General features: G+C 26.4%; 1 protein-coding gene across 2 annotated transcripts; it reads left to right on the plus strand.

Annotated features, from left to right (window-relative positions):
• Positions 1-10,408, plus strand: LOC126900620 (uncharacterized). 2 transcript variants are annotated; one of them, XM_050676461.1, is made up of 5 exons: positions 1-232; positions 3,504-3,610; positions 8,963-9,318; positions 10,041-10,162; positions 10,217-10,408. In XM_050676461.1, the coding sequence occupies exons 2-5, from the start codon at positions 3,505-3,507 to the stop codon at positions 10,305-10,307; spliced, it is 675 nt and encodes a 224-aa protein (XP_050532418.1). In that variant the 5' UTR covers positions 1-232; position 3,504; the 3' UTR covers positions 10,308-10,408. The 2 variants fall into 2 exon arrangements, with proteins under 2 accessions (XP_050532418.1, XP_050532419.1); XM_050676462.1 differs by lacking the exon at positions 3,504-3,610.
• The last annotated feature ends 15,582 nt before the right edge of the window (positions 10,409-25,990 follow it).

The following is a 25,990-nucleotide window of genomic DNA, read 5'->3' on the forward strand; positions in this document are numbered from 1 at the left end:
ATCGCCCGGAAATCCAATTACAAAAGCAAAACCAAACTGGAACGTTTTATGTTGTCTATTTAATTGACCTAACTTCAGACATTGATGGTGTACGAGGAAGATAATGTTTTACCTACAGTCATCAATAGACATTAGCTGTGAGATGGTCAATTAAATAGGAAATTGGTTATTTCGGTAGAGCATTAATTGTGTATTTGCTTTGTGATCAACGGCACAGTCTACCCGAATGTCGGTAAGTAAACGTTAAAGCTAATCCGAAAAATATCTGTTTTTGCTAATTGATTACAAGATTTGATGAACTAAAGGACGATTTGACAGTTTTCAATGAAAATTTGTTAATGAATAATTCATATTTATTAATTATTTACAGCTGTATCTTATAATTGGTTAATGTGATTGTTCAATTACCCAATTTGTTTGATGGTTAACATTAAAGAAGCATAAATTAAGTTCGAATTTGAAAAATATTTCATTTAATTGATTTAGTTTGTTGACAAATTGAATAATGTAAGTTTTAATCAATGTGATAGATTGTCACCAAAAGTACCTTTATTCATTTTTAGTTATTAATTTAATGAAATATTTTTCTGTTATGATTTTTGTAAAACTCTAGTACATTAATAAGTTAACGCCGTTTGAAAATATTTTTGTTTTTCTTGGGAAGTAGTGAAAAATATAATGCTTTTTAATCATAAATCCTAGAAATCATTGACGCAGAAGTTATATTTCACATTGCGAATAAAAGTCTTGGTGAAGTATAAAAGTATTGTTTACCAAAAAAAGTTTCCTACTAAATTTCAAGATATTTTATTCAGACTATTATTATTGTTTTTGGAAATACCGGAAACAACGTTAAGTACATTCCAGTTATTTGTTCATGTGTGTAAAGTTTTATCTTGTGAATGCGAAAAAAAATTAGTAGTATTACACTGAACTTAAATAATAAATGTAAGAAAATACTGTTCTAAATAAAGCTCGTCTTATTAATTGTTGTGGAGTGCGAAGTGGTTCGACAGTAACTTATAATACACAGCACTGTCACTGCGGTATAGAACCAGGGCCATCTCAAAGGGGGACTTTTATTTTATAATTGAGTTTTGATTGCTGTCCATACATATAATTTTCTCGCCTGAGTACACGTGAAAAGTTAAAATATAAACGTTATTAGTTTTCAAAATAAATTTTTCAGTTTTTTCAAACTGTGTTGTATAATATAAAAAGTAGGGATATCTTAAGAATGTGTACAGTATTTTTGTCACATGAGTTTCTACTCTCTTTAGTAGATACCGTATTGGAGATTGGAAGTAACTCTTTTGCTTTTATTTATGGTTACTTGATCTAATTTGTTAGAGTGTCTATTGAATGTTAAAGAAAAATGTGAGATTTATTGAAAGCTGAAAACTAAGAGGTAGACCTTGTTTGCTTGTAACTTTTTTGTAAAGCATAATGTGAAATACTGAACCTTTAAGATGAGTCATGACTCAAGGATAAAGTTCATGCGTGAGTTATCTACACAGTTAGTTTATGATCATATTTTATGACTGCGTCTCTTCACTTTTTCGGGAAAAACAACACCCAAAACTAAGTTAGAAAAATATTTAATAAATAACAAGTAACAGTAAATGACGCAATTACTATATATATGATAACAAGAATTATTGCCGTCGAAATGAAATACATAAAATCAATAATTCTTAATATTATAGAAATATTTGATTCGATTTTCCTCAGTAAAATCATATAAAATTACTTGTAACGAATTTTTAGCTTCGGTGCGAAGTTGAAGGTATTAATTTTACCATGATGTGTTTATTTTTTTTTTTTTTATGTCTGTTACTACTTTTTCTTAGCTCTCACTGGACCGATTTTTCTCAACGAAACGTCAAAAGATCACAAATCGTATCTAGTTGAATGCATTACCCTCAAATATTGAAGATTTTTCCCTCGTTCCCCGTAAATCATGGAAATCCCCCAAAAATTTACGATTTTTAAAATCGGTAAATTTCGACATTTTTTTCACTTTTTGTTTTTAATTATTGAACAATGAAAATATAAAAATAAATTTTTTTTGATACTGACACTATAAGGAATTCCCTTTTATTTGATATAATATTTTTGAAAATCTGACCCTTTACCTATCTACAAGAGAGGATTCAAAATAGCAACTTTTTCAACTTATGTTTTAAAAATGTTCTGGAATTATTGCGTCCTTAAAACATGTATCAAATTGAAGCTTATATTACGTAATATAAATTAAAAAAAAAATTTGTCCCGTTGACTTATCTTCTACGTGTAAACGGCTGCCGTGGTTAAAAAATTGCTATTTTTGTGTTCAAATTTAATTTTTTTTTGTTTATTTTAAAATACCTTAAAGGTTTTGACATAGTAATGAATCCACTAATAAATATAAAATTTGTGTGAATCTAACTTATTTATATGCTCATATTGTTGTTATATCACATTATATAAAGTTGTTTTAAAAAAACCGCTTCAAATTTCTAATCATCCATGAGAGTTAGATTTTGTACTACTTTGTTTTGAATATTTATTATTATTACTATTATTTAGATATGGATGTTTTAAGTCAAATTTTATATAAGTCACTTTCATATTTAGATAGAGAATCATTATAAACTAGATTGAAATATATTAAAATCTCTAATATCGTAAATTATGATGTAGTTCGGTACATCTTAAATTCAAATTTATACTATTTTTTTTTTAAAACGTAAAAATACGGTACAGAAAGTTAAAGATAATGCGCATAATTTTCTCTCAAGTCCCCTATATAAATTTTTTACAAAATAACGCCCAAAATAAACTAGTTAAAAGACAAATGGAGTCAATGCAACTATCATAATAGCATTGATGTTGATTAAATAATATAATATTTACTGTTATTTGGAAATTAAATTCGATAATAGACACGATTTATTCAAGTTACTCAACGTTATAAATGTTATTTTTTCATCATATTCACCATATAGAGATTTTATTTTAACATTAAATATTATCTAACTGTGTAATTTATAATATGAACCATAATTCAAATTATGTATACTGATGATTACTTAAAACAACTAATATTTTACAACTTCATACATATTTTTTGTGTGTTTGTAGCTAATAATTATTTATAAGTATAATATTTTAAATTATTTAAATATTTATCAAAATTAAAGAAATCATATTTTATGTAAATTTGTAATGATAAATAAATTGTATATTATGAATACAGTTTTTTAGTGTTTTATGTTTGAAAATCTCTTAAACTAATGCAATTATTTAAATATCTTAAAATCATAAAAATAGTAAAATATATGTTGCCATGTGATACCCGCATTAAAAAAACATTGATGTTTATAATCAAACATATAATAGCATGATACTAAATTCGTGAAGAAAGATTATTTTTTTGTCCTTATATTCTATTACTGTTAACTACTATTAACTTTAAAATAGTTATTTTGTTACATTGATTTTGTTGTTTACAATACTAAAAGGATGAAGAGGAATAGTTTTTTTGGTCGTTTGGCAAGATATTTGACTTGTTGTATTTCAAAAAAAAAGAAGTGCAATGATGGTGTTATCTTAACTCAATCTGGTCCAGGTAATTTTTTAATTAATGTAGCCTAAGATGATAGTCAACAAGAATTCTCTCAGTATTCAGCATTTTAATGGGTACAGAGAATTAATACACTCATTTGTGATGGTGTCACGTTACCATTATTGTAAGAATTTATTATAATAAAATACAGACAGCACATCCGCTTCTAGAGTCTGATGAATTAACAATTAACTATTATTGCTAAATTGACAAAAGTCCAAATTATTATAAAAACCCAAAAGACCTGGCCTTATTGGTCAGTCGACTCCAGTGCTTTGTGTTATTCATCAGTCTCAGTACTCGGTTGTCGCTGTCCGGCTTACTGTATAAAGTCAAGTCTTTGTTTTACTTTTTCGTTTGAACCTCGTACTCGGCTACCCTTATTCTTTATTTTCTCCTATACCCAAAGTATTTGTGTCTTGCACTTCGTCTGCACCTCATACCTAGGTGTTACCCTTATTCCCTTCCTATAACAACGGCCTTTCAACACCTACAGCTAACTCGGAGTGTCAGCCGAGTACGGTAACTGCTGTATTACACGCACGTGAATACCCAGTCAGAAGATTCAACATCGGCGTCTTATACATACTCATTTCTCAGATCTCTTTTCTTTTATTTGTGTTACGACACATTTATTTTAATATGTTGTTTTCTGTTAATAAATAAGACGAAATATATGTTAACGTGCTCTTCTTTATATTATTTTTTTAATTTATGTAATATAATACTGTGATCAACATCGTCAAATTCTTTCTTCTTCTTCTTTTATAGGCCATTAAGGCCCATTACTGCTCTACGCAGCCTCCTCCATTTCTCTTGATCATTTACTAATTCTTCCGGGTTTTCAACCCCAAGTATCCTAAAATTCTGGTTGGGCTCGTCTATCCACCTTTTATTCGGTCTGCCCAATGGTCTTTTGCCTTCTAGCTTCGAGTTAAGCGAATTTTTCATTATGCCATTCGATCTCTATACGTGTCCAAGCCAGCTTATTTTTCTTCCTTTAAGTGTTTGTCTCTTCTCCTAATTTCCTTATTGGATCTTATTTAATATTCACCTGTTTAATCATTTTTTTTGTACCAAAAATGCGTCGTAGGAATTTCCTTTCTAGAACTACTAGTTTTCTTTCGTCCTTTTTTGACGTTGGCCACGTTTCGCATGCGTATAGAATTACTAAAACTAACTAAAATCTTGTATAAACTCACTTTTGATTTTTTTGATAATACCTTGGACCTGAAGGTTATTTGTAACGCGAATAACATCTGTTTCCAGCTTTTACTCTCAGGTTTATTTCCTCATGGTAATTATTGAGACTATTTATATTCACTCCCAAATATTTAAAGCTTTCTACTTTTTCGAAAGCATAATTTTCAATATCCAAATTTCAGTTTTGGTGTAATTGATTACCTCTCTCAACTACCATATACTTTTCCCTTCATTTATCATACTCATTTCTCTGGTTATCAACTCCTTCGTGATGGTTTTCATGTCCTCTTCATTTGATCCAAGTATCACTACATCATCAGCGTAGGCTAGTAATGCATGTACTTTCCCGTTAAAACGGACACCATTCGCTGTTTCTTGAATCTTCCTAATAACCTCTTCTAGGGCAATGTTAAATAGCGTCGGTGACAAGGCATCCCCTTGTTTTAAACCTACTGTTGTCTTGAATTCTTCTAAGTAATAGTTTCTGAATTTGATTTTACATCTTGATCCCTCAATGCATGCTTTCACTATTTTGACTAATTTCGCTGGTATACCGAACTTTTCCATGCTTTTCCACAGTGATTTTTTCTTGATACAATCGAATGCCTGCTTAATATCTATAAACAGTAGTTGTAATGGCTTATTGTACTCGAATGTTTTTCTATTAGCTGTCTTAGTGTAAACACATTGTCAACTGTAGATTTTCCTGGTTTAATGCCGCATTGGTATTCACCTACTATTTCTTTCGTATATGGTTTTAGTTTATTTAAGATAAAATTTGTTAATATTTTGTAAGCTGCATTAAGTAGCGATATAACGCTAAAATTATGATAGTCTTCTGGATCCTCTTTTTTAAATATGGGGCATATTACTGCTACCTTCCATTCTTATGGTATCTGTTTCTGTTGCCATATTTTCTTAATTAGTTCTTACATATCATTAACAATTAGTTCCCCTCCCTTTTTTATAAGTTCGAATCCTATCATGTCCTCAAGCGGAGCTATGCTATTTTTTAGCATTTCTATTGATTCTTTAAATTTTTTCTTCCTTGGTATTGTTCTACCGCTGTGAGTACAGAATTATCCTGCCCTTAGTCCTCATTTCTTGTTGGCCCATCATTACTTGGAACACTCTTTTTAATTTTTCAGCTATGGCTTGTTCGTTTGTTATTAGTTCATTATTCTCATTTTTCATTATTGACGCTTTTGGTTTATATGGTTTTATTTCGTTAGCTTTTCTAAAAAATATTTTAGAATCTTTGTAAGATTCCTCCATCGTTTCGATCCGTTGTTTTTCTCACTCCTTTTTTTCTCTTCTTAATACTCTTTTCATTTTTCTTTCTTCCTGGGCTAGTCTTTTTTATTTTCTATACTATTTTCCACGGCCACCAATGATTTTGCTTTATCTCTTTCTTGTATGGCTTTCTTACAGTTTTTATTGAACTATTGTTTGGTCTTTTGGCTGTTTACTATTCCGATTTTTTCAAATTCTTTACCTAGGGTAAAATAGACAATTGCGCATATTTATTTTCATATCAAGAACTATAGATTAATTGTGTCACTTTTCAATGATTTGATCTGCAGCTTTTTGGATACCAAGTTGAGATTTAAGAGTATTTAAGATACATAAGACTTAGTGTTACTATGTTAGGGGTAAAAGTCAAGTTTTAGTAGTATCATTATTTGGATCGTCTATAAAATTATAATAATTATTAATATTATAATAATATAATTGAATTATATTGAATTATATTGATGGCCACCTTAAAATAACCAACAAAAGGCTGAACGCCATTAAAATACGTATTAAAGTATGCGATTCAGGCGTCTCATTCATTTTATGAATTCCTGATATTAAATTTTGATCTTTGAAACGTTTAATAACATGACAAGATAGTGTTCGAGTCACGGTTAATGGTTTTTTAAATTTTTGATTTGTAACATTAGGCTGGTATGCAAATTATTGCAACTTTGGTAGTAAATAGGCCTGATAAATAAATCGTGAGTATGATTGGCTGACGATAACGGCTAGCTTAGTAAATATGATAACTTAATGCCTAAAAGTTGAAAAATAGCATAAAAAAATATTAAAAAGAAGCTAGCCGTGTATAAGGGCTGCTTCTGACAGCTACCATCTGCATAAAGTCACCTATGCTTGGAAAACGCTCATACTGCGGCTGTTAAAAAGCTTCATGTTTTAACAAAAATCTATTAAAGACTTAAATTTTACATAATTTTATAAACGTTTTCTGAAAAAAGTTCTGAGGGGTTTGTAAATTTTTATCATATGTATAACCACTTAAAGAAAAAAACGTATCTAAGAACGCCATCTTGTTAGTGTACCATTAAAAATTCATATTTTATTCTGCAATCCTGTTCAAAACATGATTCAATAATTCAAAGTAAATACAATCTACGTATTACATAAATAAATCCAATTAATTTTATAAAAACTACAGTTGTCCAAATAACTTCAGCGGACGTTTTATATTATTCAATATTATGTATAAGGTAGTATCATCAACAAATGAAAACTGCTAGTGAACGAATACCACTAAGTTTTTAACTAAAGTATTTTCAAATTTAATTGTAATTATTTGTAATTAATTCTTTCAGCGAAGAAAAAATCTAAAGTAAGTCATCACAATTTTCGATAAAATATTAAGTGTTCATTTACTGGAAAATTCAAATTTTCAACATAAAATAAAATAAATTAAAATTTTTGATAATGATAACATGATTTCCGAAATATGTATCCGCATTTTTTCATTAATTTTTTGTGGCTTATTGAGTTATTATATTGTAATGTGAAAATTGAACATTAAAAATTGAAAATCATTGAACAAACATTGAAAATCTAATTTCTAATTACGTATATTGTTTGTCCTTATTTAGTTTTTATACATTGAAATAGGTGAAACGATTAATATACAGTACCAAATATCCAATATATCATGAATGTAAATACCAAAAAATTACTAATTTTATACTTGAGATTTGAGTTGATAATTTATTGAAAAATTAAATTGTTAATAGCTTCAAAATTGCCTCAGTTATTATAACTATTTTAAAAATCAATTCTATGGCAAAAATAAATTGCGTTAATGTTTTTCAATTGAAATACGTTACAATAAGATGAAACGGAATTATTATAATGTTCTTTGAGCTGGGGTAGGGTATTAAAAATAAAATTTATTTTATAAGTAAATTACAGAAAAATCATAATTATTACTAAATTAAATAGGCCTCTACATTATGATTGACTTTTTCATTGGAAATATTTTCGAAAACCAATTAATTGCATACCAATATTTAACCATCAATAGATTTTTGATTTTAAGGATTACAATTTTTATGTTGAAATAATTTTATCTTTTGCGGTTAAATTTTATTCATAATTTGTTTTCATAATAGATAACAAACTATAAAGATACCGTATATTAACCGTAAGTTCAATATATTCGTATATAGCCGATACGGGTGATTGTTTAAATATTCTACACAAATTATTTATTAAATCTTTAGTATGACTATAAACCGGTTGTTCTTCGTTTAAAAATGTAAAAATATTTAATAATTCAACTTTTAGTGCAATAATAAAAATAATAAAATTTTTTTATTTTTTTGTAAGATTTCGATTTTTTCTTTAAGTGAAATTGTTTCGGCAGTAACTGACGTTTACTTTTGTGTTTATAAATTTCAAAAAGAGAGTGTTCAAAAATTAAAATTGTCCCTATTGGAAATTTAATATTCCTACACGCTACAAAAGCTTTAGAGAGAGTAATGGTTTTTTCCCCAGAGATGTAATAACCTGTTCTAGTGCAAGTTCTAAAATATCAGCTGTAAATACTAATAAACCCAATGCTCTTTGTGAAATTCTAATTATTTGAATAAGTAATAGTCGCGATGATAGTAAAAAGTCAATTAGTATTTGAAACGCCCATATTATGGCATAATGGCTGTGAATTCCAAAAGTGGTCTGCCCTTCTGCAGTAATATGTGTGTCACTGTGTCAATGTTATAAGCCTAATCGGCGATACAAAGATGTTATGGGATTCAGTCAACTCAAAAAATTAATTTTAGCTAATTATTGATATGTTAACTGATAAATTAATATTAATAACTTGATAAAATTTGATATTTTATTAATTAGAAGTTATGGCGCATGAAATATGTCAAAATAGTAATAATCAGACGGAATTGGCCACAATACAGAATGAAGATATGCAAAGCGTAGGTGTATTAGTAAATGAAGAACAGAGTGAAGAAGGCTTTGAGCATGTTATGCTTTCTGTGGAGTCGCAAGCAGACACGCACTGTTTATACAACAAAAACATTGATACTGAAGATGATTGCTTAAATTGTACGGCAGAGCATGAAGTAATTGTAGATGAAGGAGGTAGTTTGGAAACTAATAGAAATGGAGAAGGTATTATACGTTATTTCGGAAATAAGAATGAAGTCGGAAGAATTATTTCAAATGATGGGAAATGCTATTATTTCAAGAGGGTAAGCATATTATAATATTACAGTAATGAAGCATTAAAAAAAAATTATTCATTGTAAACTATACAAAAATAGTTTATTTTTGGTTTCCCCCAAAATAATTTCAAAAATCGTGATACATGATTCTGTCATACAGACGATATTCAGGGAAGAAAACGCTATCTTTTCATGATTACTGTGTATACATATGATGATAATGTGTATACATTACAAACTTGGCATTAATACCATGATAAGAAATTAGATAAGGCAATTATTACTTATCACTCTCATTCAAAAGTATATTGAAAAGATAGCGTTTTCTTCTGTCCTTTTCTCAATACGTATGTCAATGTTTAATACCGTAAAATAATACATGAAAATTCAAATTTTCACAAACTTCAAAACGCTACAGAATATTTACTACTGAATATTAATAAGATATTTTTTTACTAAAATTTTTCTTAAATTCTACTCTACAAAATAGCTATCTTAGATTTTTTTTTTACATTTTATTTAAAATTTAAAAATAATTAATATTTTTAATAAAATGTAAAAAAAATAATTATTGAGATATAGCTATAGACCTAACGTATAACTATTATTTAAAAAAAAAATCAACTAAAAATATTAACTGGATCAAAAGTTATTTAAGTTGTCAGTGAGTGGTGGGCCACCCTGTATTGATAAATTTAAATAAAAAGAGAACAATTTTGGATTTGAAAATTATCTTTTTTTTTTTTTAGGAAGATATAGTTGGTCATTATAAATATTATAGAGCTCCGCAAAAAGCGAAGTTTGTTATTGATGCTTTGCGACCAAATTGGGCAAACAATATAGAGATAATTGGACAAATATATGGTCAACGGTAATTATTAAATGTTTTAACAGTAAAAAAAAATTAACTTTTTTTTTTCTACAGGTGCTATTATTGTTTAATGTTCGATCATTATACAGAGGACTGTATGCAGTTAGATATCGATTCTTATAATTTTTACTATCCTTACTTATAACTTACTTAAAACTGCTTGTTTGTAGTATCTATTTGGTTAGTATTTAAATTTAATATGGTCAACAGATTGTACTATTTCAGATAATAATAAAATTTAATATTGCGGCAGATTGCAATGTGTCAAGTAAAGAAAAATCTATTATATTTATACATATTACAGTATATGTAAGTACTTAAACATATTGATAAAAATTGTGTTATACAAAAGAACTTTAATAATTAAATGTATGCGTATTAATTAATTTTATGTGAATAAATTCATGTGTCAAAATAATTTTTCTTATTTATTAATACAATGAGAAAATTTAACTGATCATTTAATATTACAATTATTATGTATGTACTTAGATTATTAATTTTGAAGCTATACTTGTGTAATAATTGTCTATTGTTGTTTCAATAATATTTTTTTGCTATCAAATTTTGTAATTCAAGATCTAATTTTTATTTTTCTACTAGAATAGGTAAAAATTTTTGTTTTTGATTTTGTTTTGACATTGCGCCTGTTAGTAGTGTATCAAGTAAAAATGTTATAATATTTATATTGTATTAATACACTTATTAGTATATATAAGTGATGCATAGCGTGGCAATGTCAGCAATCTTCTTTTTATTTTATAATTTTAAATAATATCTAAACATTTTTCCATTACATAAGTATTCATTTTCTAAGGAAAATAATATATTCATTTATCATAATAGTCATTTTTTTTTATTGTATATTGATATTATTATTAATGGTTTTAAAATTATAAAATGTAAAAAAAATAGAAAATAGTGATTGTTGGCAACGCCTCAAATACTCAAAATAATTGATTTGTGAAATTAAATGCCAACACAGTGGTGACGCGGAATAGTTGGTAAAGTATAGATCTTTATATAGTGATTAAAATCTTATAGTGATTAAAATCATTATCATAAAAAATGCTTCGATGCTAATCTGTAGATAGTGTTTAATTTTTGAAGGAATTGTTAGATTTCAAATGACGAATTTAAGTAAAAATAACAACACGAAAAACTGTGATTTTCACACCAAAATAATATTTTTTATATAACTCCGAGGGCTGTCTACATGTAGAAGGCACAAGTTGTCAGGACATTTTTTTTTATAAAAAACTACCTATTGGTATACAACATAAGCTTTAATTTAACATATATTTGAAGCTAGGAGAATTTCTGGTATATTTTTGAATGTTAAGTTGAAAAGATTAAATTTTCATAAAAAACTATTAATTTTGGAACCAATATCCGTGGGCAGGTTAAGTATCCGATTTTTAAAAAAAATATATACCTAAAAGAAAAAAAATAACTAAGGTATTAATATAAAAAAAAATTGTTTTAATTTATCTATTTTTCAAAAAGTTGTGAATTTTTAAGTAAAATAAGTTTAATAAATGTCAAAATTTACCGACTTAATAATAATTTTTGGAGGGATTCTGAACATTTACAATAAACTAGGAAAAAAAATTCAATTTTTTAGTGCAAATTGCGATCTATTGATTATCGTTAAAAAACAACGGCGGAGTGAATGCTGAAAAAAGTAGTCACAGACACAAAAAAAAAGAATTTTTAATAATAATAAAATCAACATATCATAGTAAAATTAATAACTTTTCAGTTTTGCATCAAAGCTAAAATAATAGTAATAAAAATTTTTTTATTTTTTTTTTTGTTATTCTGTTGAAGTTTCTCTTTCTAAAAGGCATCTATGTAAATGATTTTTCGAATAAATAAATAAATCAAATAAACATTAACATTAAAACCTTCAATTGCTAAAAAAACAAAACAGGAATACTATTATGTTTACATTATTACACTTTTCTAGTGTTTATTAATTATTTTATTTTATTTTAATCATATCTCAGTCGCAACTACAATAAATGTTTGGGGGTGTTAAATTAATTTTACCTCCATCCTAAATATGTTTTTATATAATAATTAATATATAATTTTCTTCAATATTTTAAGTTTCCTAGCCTTCTTATTTTCATTGATGGTCATGTTTTAGGCTGGCACCAAAACCGGTTACAATTGGTTAAAATCATTTTTTCTAACTGAAATCGCAACTAAAACTACATTCAGCCCAAAACCGATTTCTAAAATCGAAATTAAAACTACAAATAAATTAAATGGTTTTAGTAACAATCAATCCAACTGTAGAATTAATTTTACAAAAAAATATATAAAATTGCATTAAACATTTTAAATATCACAGTATTGTTTTTATGTAATTAAATGATAAAATACATTTTCTTATACAATAATCAGGGTAAAGTGCTATAAATAAAATTAAGTTCAGTTTAGTAGCAGAGCCAAGATTAATTTTCGAAGCTGGAATTGATTACTTTTTTTTTTCACGATTTCAAACGTTTACTCGAAAAAAGTGATCAACAAAAAGAAAATAATTATGAATACAAATAAAATTTTCATGGTACTTTAAATATTAAAATAAAGTAATTTTATTTACAAAATCGATTATTTCAAATTTTTATTTTCAATATATGTTACTGGGAGTATTATTGAAAAGAAATTACTGTTTCTTTGAATAAAGCAAGTCTTACTATTTTTCTTAAATATAATCCCTGAATTTTGTTAGAAACTCTGTTGACACTAGATAAAGTTTATTCAACATTAAAATCTAATTTTGTATATATTGTGTTAAACTTTCAATGTTCAACTCTTGACTCTATATTTTATAGATGCTATACGTTGTTTTCAAGAAATGTAAACACGGATATACTTTTATCTAAACTACTTTTTTGTTTATAACTTTTTTTGGTATTTTGATATTGTAATTTATTATATTTACTCTTTTTGCTCTTTATCGGAAGTATATTTAATTTCATCTTGACCTTCTAAAATTGTTTACAGAATATTGCAGTTGAAATGAAATATTTTGCTTTCCTATGTATACCTTTTTATAATTACATAATTTTACGTGAGTTCCGTGCTCGACCCTTGAATATTTTCAGTTTTACCGATTTTTGTTCTGAAATAGTCAATATTTTTATCTGGGAGCTTATTAAATATCTGGGATATTTAATAAGTAATTTTGTACTTAGGGTTTAGGTTTAAAAAAGAATACGTTAATAATGTGTTTATTTGTTATTTAACTTTTATGGAATAACTACGACAGAGGGCATTAATTTATTTATGAGAAGGCTAAGTCTTTTTTTTTTTGAGCAATATATTTATATGCGTAATATTTCGAGACTTTTAAAAGAGATTATGTAAAATTGCATATATGGTTTTATACAAATGTAATAAAAAATGCCATTTTTAAACATGACAATGTATCAATGCCTGAATTTCGGTTGTCAAAAATATATTTTTTTTTGCCAGTAGTCTTTTAAAACTATTCGCAAAAAGGGTTGGGTTCGAGTCCATTGAGCGTGACTTTCAACTGGCTAATTAGTGAAATATTTATATATTTATAGGGCGTTCAGTAAGTAAGGAACCAGGTCAATTGTTACAACCAACGAGAACAATATAAACCCGTTTCCTTACTTACTGAACACTCTATATATATATATATATATATGTTAATCAAAGTTAACACTATTGTATTCATTGATTTATGAATTGTACTATGTATGGCTTTACATATTATGTGTATTTGGAATAACAAAGTCTCTAAAATTATTGATGCGATAATAGATGAAATCCTTCAATATTCGTTACGTAGTGATAGAACTGATGAAATCGACGAAAGGTCCTTTTGGAAATAATTGACATTCGCAAGTTGTTTTTATTGATTATAATCTACAGACATTTAACCACATATCGGTGCATGGTTTCTATTACTATACAGCTTTGGGACAGTGGAGCGTCGAGTGGTTACATATAAAACTGTTGATGTAGGAATACTCGACCCTTTGAGATCCGGTGACCGGAACAAATCCTTTTGTCTGTATACAAGGTATTGCGTGAGATGCAAAGAACACACCACCATCTCCCTTGCCATAACGCTTACGTCAACAACTTGGACCTATTCGAATATTATTTATTATGTTAATCCAATTCCGGAATGGATCGACAGGAGAGCGGCACACGGGGTAATCAAGGATTGCATACTTCCCAGTGTCCTGATCATGCTGATGTACACCGGAGATTGAATACTTTACAAGAGTTTTACCTGTGCATTGAAATGAAGGCCTGCGCGAGTCAAAGGATTAGCCTAATAAAATATTTTCATCGTAAAATGGTTTTCATTATAATTCGAGGTAAACAGTTTAAAGTTTTATTAAAAACATAAATAGGACCAGTGAAATATTAAATAGTTTATGATTTAAATTTAAAAACTCGTACGTTCAAATTCCGATATCTACGTGTTTTTTTATTGAACTCGGTTTTAGTATAGAGATGATAGAATTTTAAACACGTATGAATAAAAACATCACTCGTAATATTTGAAGATCGGTTAATGTTAAAGATAATTTCCCACTTTTCGCAGTTTTTCCAGTTTCTTTTCTGGTGGAAAATATAGGTGTTGAAAGGAGCCCATTATATAAATAAGAAAAAACTTTTCATGCAAAATATATAAAAAAACCATCAGATACCACACATGTAATATTTTCAACAAGATTTCCTTAAAGTCTAAAAAACTCTTTTTTTATTATTAGTTACATTTCAGATGTACTTTTAAAACTTGCTGTAGTGGATTATTTTTTGACAATTATTGTATTCGCTACTGACCTAATTTTACAGAAATTACTTAAGTGAACAAAATTAAAAGGTCTGTACAAAATAAAATTAGGTTGAGAACATCAGTTTTAATATAATTTGTCTTGACCTTTATGTTTTCGTCGTGTTTGGCAAAGAAAAGGACTCTGACATTAACAAAAAAATGAATAATAAGTGAAAACTCAGCCTAGAATTAAACAACCATAAAACTTGGGTGCAAATGACAAAAAAAATAATAATGCGGTTAAAACTTTAACAACCGAGTTACGATAATTTCATACACATTTTTCACCTCGTATTTTAGCCATATATATATATACATTTTTTTAACGAGCTATGACAAAAAACGTTTCATATATCTTTTTAGTCGCTATTACCGTTTTCCTTTTTATTTAAACGATTTTTAAAAACCTGCATACTTTTCAAGCTTAGAAACGAGGTAATTATTATCCATATACATATTTTCTCCCTTTATTAAAAATAATCTCTTCTGTATACGTTTAATGTTATTCGCAGGTTTTAATGAGTATTATTTTTAACTATGCCAAAACAGGATAAATATATTTAACACGTGCGTTTAATAGAGGTTATTTTGCACAAATAATCAAAACTATGCAATGAACCCTTATGTCGTATCTTTTGTTTTTGAAAATCCAAATAATGATCACGCTATCAATTATGATCTGAAATTTCAAGTTATCTGAATTATGATGTTCAATATTTTATATATTTGTTCAAAATTATTTGAGGTTATCTTAAAAGCAGAATAAAATGTTTTTAAAAAATTAAAAAATGCACTCGAGTGTATATTAATTAATTATTATATATTACGTATAGTCATTACTTCACATTAAAACATATTTGCATTAAAAAATTAGACATGCATGTAAATACATGTTTTCAAAAAAATTTAAATAGGTTGACCAGTAAGAAGTATCAATGCACAGCTTTTTTGAGTAATGTTCTGAGATTTTGTTGACAAGGTGAAATTGTCTACTAAAAATGACATTGAATCATAAATTTTGAAAAAAAATTAACTATTTATTTTTGGTGATTGTGTTTTTTTTTTTAAGTGTAATATTTGGTGATTTCTTTTAGGTTTACGTGAGAACTAGAATAATGAAAAACTGAATAAAAAAGGATTATAAAAAACTAATCAGGGATTGACGTATAACAGCTAGAAATTATGTAATATATAAATAATAGTTTTATTAATTTAGTAGGTTAGGTTGAGTGTAAATGTAATCATGATTTCCCGTAGGAAAGAAATCGTAAAAAGTGTGGGGTAATATGTTAGAAATACTTGAATCCTTTGGTCACTTTTATGTTGAATTTGGATTATAGTGAATCACTCGGATGAATATTTTATGGCATATGTTATGCGATTGTCATCACTGCGCTTAACGGAGTCCGTATTTCAATTTTCAGCCTTACAATGAGAAATGAAATAGTTGAGAGGCTCTGCAGAATAATCTAAATTGAATGAATTGTATTGTCTGGCTACGTGATTTGTTTATAGACACTCTTTATTCCGAAAAGGTATTCCGTAAGAAAAAACTTTTAAGTATCAAAGGAAAATGATTACTGTGGATGTACATACAGTACATAGTGTTTAGTAAGTAAGGACACGGGTTCTATTGATCTCAATATTTTTAAATATTAATTTTTAAGGGTTCATTTTGTTCTCTATCCATTGAAGTAGTATTTTAGTCAATAGTGGCATTTTCTATTTCTGAATTTTGAATGAAATTTTTCAACAAAATTATATGAAAACGATATTTTCTTCAACCATAATGTGATCAAAGTCAAACATACAGCGGGTTCTCTGTAATCATTAAAATAATTAAATGATTATTATAAATGAACATCATAGAAGTGAACCTAAGGGTATATAATGTGATATTTACATAACACTAGTTTTAATTAATTTTAGTGAAAATTAATTTTACCTAATAGTTCACTAACTCCAAATGATTTATAATTATTTCGTCCGTAATGTTATGAATATATGGTTCACTTTAATATAAAAGAAATATTGACCTTCCATTGACGACCAATACAGTTTATACAGATTGCATATCGTCGTGGGCAACTGTACCTTTTTGAGTAAATTGCGTTCCTAGCTTAAGGGTGAAATACTTAAATTTGTATTACCTGCAATATATAAATACAAGTGGTTAAAACATAAAAATATTGACGTCTTCAAAATAAAATGATTTGTTTTATTCACATTTCAGTTCAAGACCATATGGCATACAAGATTCTTGTCCTTTCTAATACACTTTAGCTTCGATGTGAAACTTTTTCAAAAATAAACATATCAATATAATTCTTTTTTATATAGATGCATAATATCATTACCTTTTATTTGGTATATTTTTTTCATAAATTTAACCCTTAACCTGCCCACAAGGGGGGATTTAAAATGACAACTTTTTCACAAAAAATTAATTTTTTTAACTTAAATTTTGAAAATGTTCCGGAAGGTCTGACACTTTTATATATATCTTAAATTAAAGCTAATGTAATATGCTTTATTATGAAAAAAAAAAATTTCGGACTTTATCTTATCTTCATGGTGAAAATGGCTACCGAATGCTATTTTTGTGTGAAAATTTTCGATTTTGTATTTTCCATTTTTAACTTTATTATGCTATAACTTTTTGAAAAATGTATGAATCATTACAATTTTTTTATGAGAAGTAGTATTTATATAGATCTTTCATTCGACATACTGTTTTTTTAAATCGGACCATTTCCCTATATACGAGGGGGGTTCAAATCTAAAAAATGCATGTAGAAAGTAGAACTTTTTCAACTTAAATTTTGAAAGTGTTCCGGAAAGTCTGACACTTTTATATATATCTTAAATTAAAGCTAATGTAATTTACTTTATTATGCAAAAAAAATTTCGGACTTTATTTTATCTTCATGGTGAAAATGGCTACCAAATGCTATTATTGGGTGAAAATTCTCGATTTTATTTTTTACATTTTTAACTTTATAATGCTATGACATATTGAAAAGTGTATGGATCAATACAATTTTTTTATGAGAAATATTATTTTTTAATAATCTCTTTTTCATTCGATATACTTTATCTTAATCAGGATATTAATAAGGAACTAGCAGATCATGTGGCTTTTGGAATAATTCATCATTTTTTTAAAATTAAACACTATCTAAAGATTTGCATCGAAGCGTTTTTTTTTTGATAGTGATTTTAATCACTGTCAGATATCATTATACTTGATCCATCTATGCCACGTCACCACTGTGCCGCGACCCCCCTGTGATGGGTTTTTTATAAAATATTCTCAACAAAAACCTAATTGTGTGTGAGGTTTCAATCTGCTCACTTCTAAAATAACCGCCCATAAAATTAGTGATATTTAATTTGTGGTCAATCTTTCTTAAGTTCATAAACTTTAATTATACTTTCATGAGTAACCTCGCAACTTTATTCGTACTGCTGAATTTCGTATTTGGCTAGTAATTGTATAAGACATGAAACAGATTTTTCCGCAATTTCAGTAAATCCTGTGAGGAGATCAGAACTTTTTTCTCTTCTTCTAAGTTCTCTTCTTCACATCTTCCATGTAATTCCTAGATGAGTATTGAACCAGTATATAACATATAATAAGAATTGATCACTTGTGGCTAATATTATTTAAAATTAAAAGTATTTTTTAGTTTTTAATTAATATTTTTAATTTTAAACAGTATTTAACATTTGACCAAAAATCAATGCTGTTCATAAAAGTAGGATTGAAGTTCATGAACAAAAGAAAGAACAAACTTTGATAGGCGGACTTCTTTGCTTGATTAGATTTTTGTTGAGGATATCAGTCTTTTTTGCTGACTTAAGCCAACAAAATGAATAATAATCATAAACCATTATAAAATCAGTACGGTCGACTGCCCGTTTTGCCTCTCAAAATTTAGCATCTATTTGTAACATCGTTTATTTGGAGAAAATAAGAACTTTAAGATTTTTCTTGATTTTCTTACTTTTGAGTCAAATTTCACGTTTCTACCAGTCATTCAGTAATAAAAACAAACTTTAAAATTTTCCCATTATGATATGCTAATAGTGGCTAATAGATATATTAAATTTCAAATGCCTATTTTAAGAGGAAACAGATGTTACATTGTTACCGAAATAGTTATCCACGATTTTTTGATAATTTTTTTGTGGCTTTTTGAGATAAATATTTTTAATTTTAAACTTTTATTTTAAAATATTTAATTGATATTGTCTAATAAGTATTTCAATTCCTTTTTGAGCGTCTATGAATTTATGCAATTTTATACAGAACTCCTTTCAGTTTAAACCCTAAGCGTCTTTATTAAATATTAGATTTTTGTTTTTCACTATTACTTATTGTTTAACTTATTAATTTTTGATAAATTTGTTTTAAAATATTTTTTTTATTCGGAGTCATTACTAGTGTTTTGGACTCAAGATACAAGTCACTTAATTAAATAGTATTATTTGCTAGGTAACAGAGCATTCCATAGAAAATGAGCGAGTAAAAAGAAAAATAATATATGTACAGTATAAATTTGTGTCAGTTTAAAGAGTGTTGCATTACGCGCAAATAATGTTTTTAGCTGTAAAACTTATACAAGAATAAATAAGTACTTGTCATTGAACAATGAAAAGTGTAATATGAAAAAGGAACTAGCCTCGTGTTCTGTGTAGGACTTGCAGTCATTATATTAAAAACATTTAACAGAAATTTAAGCGTTTTATAAGAGTCTTAGATCCTTGTAAAGAGTAACAAGTAAAGAACAGCTTATTATTCGCTGCTGAGTAATACAATCCTTCGACTTAGTTTAAAAGATGGCAATTTTTCTTTACGAAACTTAAGACTTATAAAAAAAAAAAAACAAATAACAATAATGTTTTACGTATTCAATTTAAAGTTTTTTTTTTGCAACTATATGTAGTTTTGTCATTTTAAATTTATATCATTTTATACAAATTAAATCTAGCCATTTTCACTGTATTATCGACTGAGTGCAGATAAACTTTGAAAAGTTTATTGAAAATACCGTTGAAAACTTTAATTACTGCAAGTTTATTTGCTGGGAGAATAAAAAAATTTGCAATCGAGTAAACATTATAATTTCAAGTTGGTAAACTCCCAGATACGGTTAAACATTTTGATTGCGAGAGAAATTACTAACTGTTGTTGGAGTCCCTAATGACTATCGCAGACAACTTTTGATTTTAGTTTGAGTTTTGTACTTTTTAAAAATTTATATATTAGTAATTACGTTTTAATAAAAAATTTTACCTGTAAAACGTTTAGGTAAATTTAATTTGGCTATTGAACTGAATAACTTTTTTATTTGTAATAACTTATTTATATAAAAAATTATAATATATATTGAAAGGAATATATAAAATTATATATATAGAATTATCACAAACAAAATTATATCCAAAGTCAACTAATCTATATTTTTATTCCGATTTTTTAAATACTATGTAGACTAACGGAGATTAGTTTAAAGTGAAATTCTTGAAAAAATAAATCAAAATATTTTCACTAAACCTCAATTTGTTGTTTTAAACAACTAATAAAGAAGCACATAGTCATTTAATTTTAGTTATGTATACAACAAATTTTATTCATATTCATACATATGCTTATTTATTTTTTCTAAGAATAAAATAAAACAATTTTGATAATTAGACATCTTATTTGAGCAACGTAAGAACTTAAATTATTTTTGTTAAAATTACTGTGTGAAATGTATCCAATTTATTTTCATTGATTTAACTAAGAGTCAAAATTTATATTTTTCATGTAAGTTTGATTAGCTGTTATTATATCTTTTTTTTTGTATTATTATGCATAGTCGAAGAAAAAGTTTTTTCATTCAGAAAAGTTTAAAGTTAAACTACCTTATGTTTTTAGTAATTTAAAAAATCGAGTTAACTTTTGAAATAATTATGAAAAAGGTGGAAGTCGAATAAATAAAAATAAACGTTGTTTGCTAAAATTACTACTTGAAGTTCAAGTTATTTGTTTTAATAATAAACACTTTTTCTGAAATACAATAAATAAATAATTTCTCCAACACTCTTATTTATTTATATCAAGGTTATTTTCATTGGTTAAAATCCACTTTATTTTTACACTATTATTCAGTACATAGGATGTTCAAAAAGTAACAAACAGGTCAATTGTTGCAAACAATGAGAACAATAGAAACCATTTTACTGACTTACTAAACACTCTATACATGTATTTATAGATTTTTATATAGTATATTTTTAATTTATTGTTCAAAATTTAATTACAGCAGTTGCTTAGTTTGTAATAAAATATTTAAAATTAATCTTTTTTTATTTTAAAATTATTCAATTTGTATCCTACCATCTTTTTAATTTACTTTTTTCACTTTAAACATACGATTTTGAAAATTACTTACTTGATCACGAAACTTTTCAAAAAAAAATATTTTCAAGTTTTAATTAGCCAGTCAGTTTTGTTTTATTAAATTAGTATACAAACAAAAAACCAACTAAAATATTCAATCCATTCTAAAATCAGTTAAAAAATATACAAATGAATAAAAATAAAGAAATTTCAAAAGTTAAATCTAAAAAAATAGTTATATAAGAAACATTTGCTCTATTAAGAAAAATCATGAAAAATATAAATGAAAGGTAACAAAATTGTTTTGTATAATAAAATTATATAAAACAATTTTATGTAATATTAATAATTTTATTTTGGAATTTCGCTGTATTGATATATTTAAGTGTGTATTTTCAAGGTCTAAGACTTCTTGACCTAAGGATGGTACTATGTTTATTGATAGGTTAACTTTTCATCTGGTGGATTGTCTGATTTTCAGTCATGATGTGTTTAACTTTAAGTCAAGTGTGACAAGATATTGAATTATTTGACTGATTTTTATAAATTTTTATAACAGGACGATAATTTGTCTAATCTCTTAAGCATTCAAACCAAAGCTTTGAAAATACCATTTATTTTGTATTGTATTTTGCAAACTTTTTTCTAATTATTGTACTTATATTAATATTAAAAAGGATAGATTTAATAATGTTAAAAAATGTAATTTCAATAGAATTCATAAATTAAATACTTAGTAAAGAGAAGGTTGATTGCAAAAATAGTCTATATAAGTAATAAAATGCACATGGGCATAAATAAAGCCTAAAACTTCCACATGGGACTATAACGATTAATGAGTTGTCATACATAAACCATTCTAAACGGTTTTAAATAAAACGATTCGATAGGTTTTTTATCTATAGGCGACTTTCTTCGGTACGTGTTTGCAATATTAAAAAAAAAGGAATAGTTAAAGCTATACATATATCTATAGTTTATTTTTTGCTTCTAGACGTTTCTTTTAAGTTCCAAATCTCGTACATTTATGGTTTTTTAAAATTACTCCTTTAAGCTTTTACATTTTATTAATCAAATAAAATATACCATTGTTCATTATAGTATTTTTATTATAAACAAAAAAAAATACATAGAAATATATTATAGTGTGTATACATGAGTTATTATAGTTGTAATCGAATAGACGTGATGTGTTTACATTAAGATAAAACCCAAGTTGACAGTTTTCAATTCGGTTGTACAAAATACTGAAAAAAATTTGTTAGGTTTTTTTAGTTTCATATTGTTACGTTATGACGTTTCTAAGATACAGACTGGGGAGGGACGCGTTTATTAGTATTTATATGATTAAATATTTCTTGGCCGCATTTCTCCTCTCATCCAGGTATAAAAATGTTAATAATTTCCGAATTACTAGTCCAAAGCAGTTATCGATCCATCATTTTTTTAATTAGATAATTTCCTATTATATAAGCCAGTTAAATATGTATGTTACCATTTAAAAAATAAAATTGACATCTATAAAAGTTATAACGAATGATAAAATTAATTAATACCTGATAAATATATGAAACTAAAAGAAAAAGAAAAATTGTTTTTCAATATTTATTTATTTTATGAGTAATTAAGTCACCAAGGATCATTCTGTAATTCAACAATATTAGTAATTAAAATCATTATCTTTTTTGCATGATATATTTTAATTTTGATTCAATTGTTTAAACAAAAACATTTTTAGAGAAAAGTAAATTTTATTAACGATTTAGTATTTAAAATTAAGGAATTTTGAACTTTATAATTCATCATATTACTTTTTAGTTAATATTTTCTAAAATGTTTGTTAGACAAATTTTAAAATATAGTGGTTACTGATGAACACTGTCACTAGTTCTTCATGTATAAGATTTCAATTATAAAACTCAATTCATATTTTCTTAAAAAATAACTTGAATGCGTCATTGTTTTTTTGAAAAATCTTAATTATTATATATTATATTTACTATTGGGTGCACAATTGCCCAAATAGGTAAATATTTATTTATAATAATTATGTATTATTTAGCTGCAGTAAACCTTAATTTAATGACCTTTCATATAAATAATTACACGAAAGTTTTGACTTACTTTTCTAATTTTATCAATTGATAGGCATTAATTTAATTGATGTTAGAGGTTTCATTCATTTTTAAATTATGTTGGAGTGATCAAAAGTAAAAATGTTTAAGGTAAAATTCATTTTTCGATAGTTTATTGGTTTTAATTTAAAATTAAACTAACTTTTAAGCATACAGTTATTATTTAATTATATAAATGTACGTAGGTTATTTGTTTTGCCTAAAGTTATCGTTAATTTGGCATAAAGGTATATCCATATGTGGCTATAAATACAATTTCTGTCTTAGAAGGTTGGATTTCATTGTTGTATATGAGTGTTGTGCGTTAATTTTATTTGTTTACACGTAGGATAGAGTGGCAAATCATTCGTACAAAACTTTTGTTTTATCAACTTGTAGCTTTTAAAAGTTCTAAAGAGTTCAAGTGGTCGAATAGTAAAAGACACACAAAGATAGAATGAAAACAAACTATATGTTGTACATGGCTCAGTGTAAAACTCGTTTTTCTATGTTATACTCTTTATTTTATGTATCTCGGTTTCTCAAACAAAATAATATGTGTTTTTTAGTACTATTACAGTTTACAGGGTCAGCAGAAAAAAAGCAATAGAACTGAAGAAACGTACGCAACAAGTAAAAAATTCAAAAAATAATAATAATAAAGTAAGACGAGATGTCTTTTATTTAGAAAAAGAAAAAATAACAAACCACACGAGTAACAAACCTGCTCAAGCGTAAGCAACCGATTTTGTTTTCATTATTAATAAAAAATGACATGAGGGATAGACAGCTGGACAAGAAAGTTATTGGAGTAGAAACTCGAGCACAAAATAAAAAATTTTGAATATTATCATCTTTAATTTTTAATAACTATTTCGTAAGACATTTACAAAATTAATTTGAAAGTAAAATATTTTTAGTAAAATCTTTCTGACAAATACATTACTACTTAAAGAGTATATGATGTATTGAGTATCATTTGGAACGAAAATAACTTGGAATGTTGGTAAACGTAATATTCAAGTATCATATTGTACAGACGATATTATGAAGTGGATACATGAATAGTTTTCATATTACTTTAACGGTAGAATGCAAAGTACGTTGTGTCAAAAAGATGTATGAATGTGTTTTCGTGAATGATTATATTCTTGAACTTTCTGTATGACTTATTGATTTTAGTTCTGACTATTTGTCATAGTACTCACCCTGTTATCCTCCATTTCACAGTCTGAAGTCAGAACTGTACTTTTACCAGTAACGCAATTAGAAATTTTGTATGGGGTCCACATAGTTTTTAGAACGTTGAGTAGTGGAGAGATTCATCCCTCCAATACTCACACTACTAATGATTTTATGTCCATGGGGATGTCTGGACTAGAGGACCATCCCCTAGTTGTGCCACTGACTTTCACGTTAACATAATATAGATGGATTCATTCATATTTTATAAGAAAATAATTTCGTAAACCATAAAAAACTGATTTTTACATCTCCCATTTGATTATATTATTTCCTGAACAGTTATTAAATAAAATTAAAAATATTTAGCTATCAATAAGTAGTAACTGTTAAATTTTTAATATCCATATTAAATATTTACTTTTTAGTAAAATGTATTTCAAGAAATTACTATTTTATCATCGATAAAATATTATTTATACCGTTCATGACTGGATATCATCAAGATAACTCTCGTTTATTGAGCTTATATCTTTTTATTTTGTACATTTCATGTAATTTCGTGTAATTACATTGAAATTTATCGGTATTATTATCCAAATCAATCCGATCTGTTAAAATTCATTGGAAAATATTTCAATCTAGTCTAATAAAAATTGTACAGTTTAAGCTTTTGTACTACGAAATAAGAATTAAGGATGGATAAAACATGTACTTTGAAATTATAGTTCTTCAGTGAAGACTGTTTATTCTAAGCTGATAAAAATGCCAATAAAGTCCTTAAAAATAGGAAAAAAATTATTCAGTTTCTATTCTTGGATTTCATAAAAATACATAATCAAATAATAGTATTTTAGAAAAAACTAAAAAGTTTTCCCTTAATAAACAATTATAACTCTTATATAGTTAGTTACAATAGATAAAATATTCAGTTTTTTAATTTAATATAAATATACGGGCAATTCTGGTCATCAAATAATTTTTCAACTGATAACAATGATTTTAACTATTACATAAATTATTAAATAAAACTCCTTACTCTTAATAAGCATAGATTGTAATTACTTTTAAAAACTAACCACAGGTTTAAAGATTATTAAATATTAACAAGGATAATAACAGAATTTTCAGAGATTATGGAAAATGTGTACTAATATCTTAACGTAGTGGTTTACCTTTAATTTATATAATAGTGTATTTGATTTCAGGGTTTTGGGATTAGTTGTACGTGAATGTTTTACATTTAAACAATGAATCGTGTTGATGATACATCAAACTATTCCACTGTAGGATTAGTTTTGAAACGCGAT

Source organism: Daktulosphaira vitifoliae, unplaced genomic scaffold (genome assembly GCF_025091365.1).
Source record: "Daktulosphaira vitifoliae isolate Bord-2020 unplaced genomic scaffold, ASM2509136v1 Scaffold_3, whole genome shotgun sequence".
Lineage (NCBI taxonomy): Eukaryota > Metazoa > Arthropoda > Insecta > Hemiptera > Phylloxeridae > Daktulosphaira > Daktulosphaira vitifoliae.

Excerpts from the sequence above, each read along its gene's own strand:
- LOC126900620 (XM_050676461.1), top strand. The coding sequence starts at position 3,505 with ATGAAGAGGAATAGTTTTTTTGGTCGTTTGGCAAGATATTTGACTTGT. Across the intron at positions 9,319-10,040 it reads AATGCTATTATTTCAAGAGG|GAAGATATAGTTGGTCATTA; the intron begins GTAAGCATATTA and ends TTTTTTTTTTAG. Across the intron at positions 10,163-10,216 it reads GGACAAATATATGGTCAACG|GTGCTATTATTGTTTAATGT; the intron begins GTAATTATTAAA and ends TTTTTTCTACAG.